The sequence below is a fragment of the Crocodylus siamensis genome, chromosome 15 (genome assembly GCF_052110815.1).
Source record: "Crocodylus siamensis isolate JL-2025a chromosome 15, ASM5211081v1, whole genome shotgun sequence".
Taxonomy (NCBI): domain Eukaryota; kingdom Metazoa; phylum Chordata; order Crocodylia; family Crocodylidae; genus Crocodylus; species Crocodylus siamensis.
Window position 1 is genome coordinate 52,529,464 of NC_143409.1, and position 3,485 is coordinate 52,532,948.

The window sequence follows — 3,485 nt, forward strand, 5'->3', positions numbered from 1 at the left end:
CTGGCCTGTAATTTCCCTTCTTGGCCTCCATGCCAGGGTCATGTGCGGTTTCCCTCAGGATACTTAGATCCCGCAGCAGAGTCCTCAGTGAAAAAGGTGAAACAGGGCAGGTCCAAAGATTACAACTGCTGTTCAATAATCACAGAGCACTAAACCCAGAGGGGCCAGTTTGGCAAGGATCTCTGAAATTTCCTGGGATGATCCTTTCACTATCTGACATCCTCCTGGTCTTGTGATACTCAACCATTGTCCCCACTGATGCCCAGAGCCTGACTGAATTTAAACAGGAATATTTATTTGTTATATCTTTGGAAATCTTGTCCTGGTGGATGAGGTTGGCTTTGCCGTGGGCAATGGTGTAGGTGGCCTCCTTGCCCTGAAACAAACAAAAAACCATGGAGACGTGTTAAGAACAGGCTGAAACTCCTATGGCTCGTGGCACAAGTTGTTTCAGCTTGTGGTCCACGTTGTGGCCATGCTGGTTGCTGACGGAGGCTGTGCCGTTTGAGAAGGGCACTGCCGGTTTCACCCATCCTGACTAGTGCTTGGGGTGCTCCTCTTATGCCACAGCCTCTCTTTGATTTTTCTGACCATGTGGCAAGGCTCTACTGTCCCTGTGTACAGTGCAGCCTTTCCGCATGGGGCTTCTCACCACCTCCATGACAAGCCCGAGTAGCTCGACCACTTGGGCTCCAGGGCTGGAGGTGCAACATTTGGGGAACAGAGCCCAAGACCAACAGGGAAATGGTGCCCGGAGCAAGGTTGCTGCGAGGTAGAGGAGCATCCTCTGAGGGGTGAAGGATAATGCAGGGGACTCCAGGAGGCCTGTAAAAAAAGGGTATGGGGGTGGGGGAAACAGAGAAGGTCCCTGACTCTGTGTGGGAAGGTGTCACCATTCAGCTCATGACCACCCATGGACCTGATTTTGGGCATCCTTTCGCTCTGCTCTTGCTGCAGCTGCTCGTGCTCCTTCTTCCAGTTACAAATGTTTTCGTAGACCTGGCGCTGACGGTTTAAGCTGTACAGTTCTTGAAATAGTTGCTGCTTCTGGGGGACAGGGCAGGGAAAGAAGGTGGCATCATCACGCACAGAAGCCTATGGCCGCCTGAGACCTGGCTCAGCAGATGCACCAGCTATGCCAGGTCACCCCAGAGGCAAGGACCTGCACCCCCTGTTTCCCAAAGCACATGCACGTGCACTCACAAACCAACTATCACCACAGCCTCACAAAGAGACTTAACCCACGTGTGCACTTGCCACACTCCAGACAGATATATATGCACTCACATTTTTATTCACAGGCAAATGTTTGCTCACAAGTAAATAAAACACATCAGACAGACACAAGGCTTCACTCCCAACCCTTCAACAGACCCTCAGACACACCCAAAGCCCCTCTTCCACGTGGGGCTACCTTCCTCCTTATGCCTCTTCTGATGCTCCACACATAAGGACTGGGCTCCATCTCAGCAAGGATTTCTTCTTCATCCTTCAGTTTCTGGGCAATCCAGTGGCAGGCTTCCAGTTTTAGCAGGACATCATGGTAGAGCTGTTGGGAATGGCACAGATCACTGACCTTCTGGCAGGGAGCGCAGCGCAAGCCCCGAGTACAGGGATGTGGCCTGGGGGTGAAGGTGGGGGGTGGCCCTTCTTCTCCCCTCCCTGGAGTTCACAGGATTGGGGGATCACAGGCAAGCAGGGCTCGAGGGGGCCTTACAAGGCCATATAATCCAGTTCCCTGCTCAAGGCAGGATCAGTCTCTCCCGGGATCATGCCAAGCCCTCCCAAATGCATCCTTTCCCAGCATGGGGAGGCCTGGGGCACCCTTGGCTCCTACGCACTGGTCCAAGGCCAAAGGCATGTCACACTCCAAGTCCAGGGCGAGAAGGGAGAAGTTCCAGGCTCCACCCTTGACTCTGACCGTCACTTGCTGGGTGGCCTTGGGCAAGTGCCCCTCACGGCCCCTGCTTCACTTGCCCTTAATTTAATAAACATTAAATGCTGCAACAGGGCCTCCCAACAGGCCCCATCCTTGAAGGTGCCCAGATGCCACAGGCAGAGGATCCTCTCCTGGCCTTTCGGGGTTCTGGGGAACCCGGTAACTCCTCTGTTTTTTGGCACAAGGATTTCAGGCCATTCAGCCTGGTGAGAGCCCGGCGGGGACGGGGGGCACATCTGGGCAGGGACCATAGCCCACCCACAGCAGAGATGTGATGACCATGGATCCCACCCTGCAATTAACTCACCTTGTCCCAGCCCATAAGTTCCTTTGGTGGTGGGGGCCTTTCAGGGGGAGGCCTGGGAGTGAACAGCTGGGAAACAAAAGAGACACAACCAAGTTAAGCTCCTGGCTGGGGCTCCACAAAGCCAAAGGCGAGAGGTTTCAAGGACACAAGATGCCCTAGGGATGGGCAGGGACCAGCATCTGCGAAACACTGCAAGGACTGAGAGAGAGGAGCAGGCTTCTGCAAGAGCTTGGCCGCAGGAGGGGAAGAGAGAACTGTTCACACCACCCCACAAGCGCCTCAAGGTTTGAACTTGTTCCCTCAAAGGAGTAAGGACAGTCACTTCAATGGGTACAAACCAGTGGAGCTGAGAGCTGACAGGGAAGGAGGGAGAGATCCCAACTCCCAGCTGGAAACTTGAGCACAGGCTGGCACAGGCAGGCAGGGGCCTGGGAGTAAGAACCCACATGTCCTGGCCATCCTGCTCCAGGTCCCACTTGGGAGTGCTCCAGTCAAGGCTTCCCTCATTGCAACGTGGCAGCTTCTCAGTGTGAGAGCAGAGAGATTCAAGTGCAAGAGCCCAAGCTCCCGACCAGGCTCCAGGATGAGACCCAGGGCAGGAAGAAGCCGACAGGCTGCGCTGAACTGCAGCGATCCCTCAGGACGGGAAGAAGAGGCTGGAAGGGAAGCACGCAGGAGAAGCAGCTGGAAACAGAAACTGAGGAGCAGGAGGAGAACTAGAGACAGAAAAGGCATGGGCAGGAGGTGTGGGACCATGCACAGACCAAGGCCATGTCCCATTTGGAAAGTGAGACAGAGAGAAGAACCAGATTACAAGTTTGTACCTCAGACCAGCGAAAGTGCGAGAAAACACGTCGCAAGCCACTTACCCCCGTTAAGTCTGGATGGCTATCCTCCTTCATGTTCTCAATAGCAAATTAATGACGCTCTCTGAACCTTGACTCTAACCCCACTCCTCACTGTAGACCTAATGCTAAACCTAATCCTAACAAAAACGCTAACTATAAACCTAAATAATACTAATGATGATGAATAGCAACTCCTAAGACCTAATAATGTATATAAAATATAATAAAAAGGGGGGATAATAATAAAAATAATTCAAATAAATCAATAAAATAAAAAAACAGCTGCAGGAAGAACAATGATAATAAAAACAATAACAGAAATGATAAAACAACAAAAATCAGCAATAATAATAACAATTGGGACTTCTCAAAATACACCAGAAAAACACTC

At 52.0% G+C, this 3,485-nt stretch overlaps 1 protein-coding gene across 2 annotated transcripts; it reads right to left on the reverse strand.

Annotated features, from left to right (window-relative positions):
- Nucleotides 1-274: 274 nt before the first annotated feature.
- Nucleotides 275-3,485, reverse strand: LOC149852831 (uncharacterized). Of its 2 annotated transcripts, XM_090029563.1 has the most exons (5): nt 3,116-3,485; nt 2,247-2,312; nt 1,415-1,549; nt 920-1,047; nt 275-376 (listed from the first exon to the last, which is right to left on the reverse strand). In XM_090029563.1, exons 1-5 carry the CDS (start codon nt 3,146-3,148, stop codon nt 301-303), a joined length of 438 nt encoding a protein of 145 aa, XP_089885689.1. In that variant the 5' UTR covers nt 3,149-3,485; the 3' UTR covers nt 275-300. The 2 variants fall into 2 exon arrangements, with proteins under 2 accessions (XP_089885689.1, XP_089885688.1); XM_090029562.1 differs by lacking the exon at nt 275-376 and having other exon boundaries at nt 492-1,047.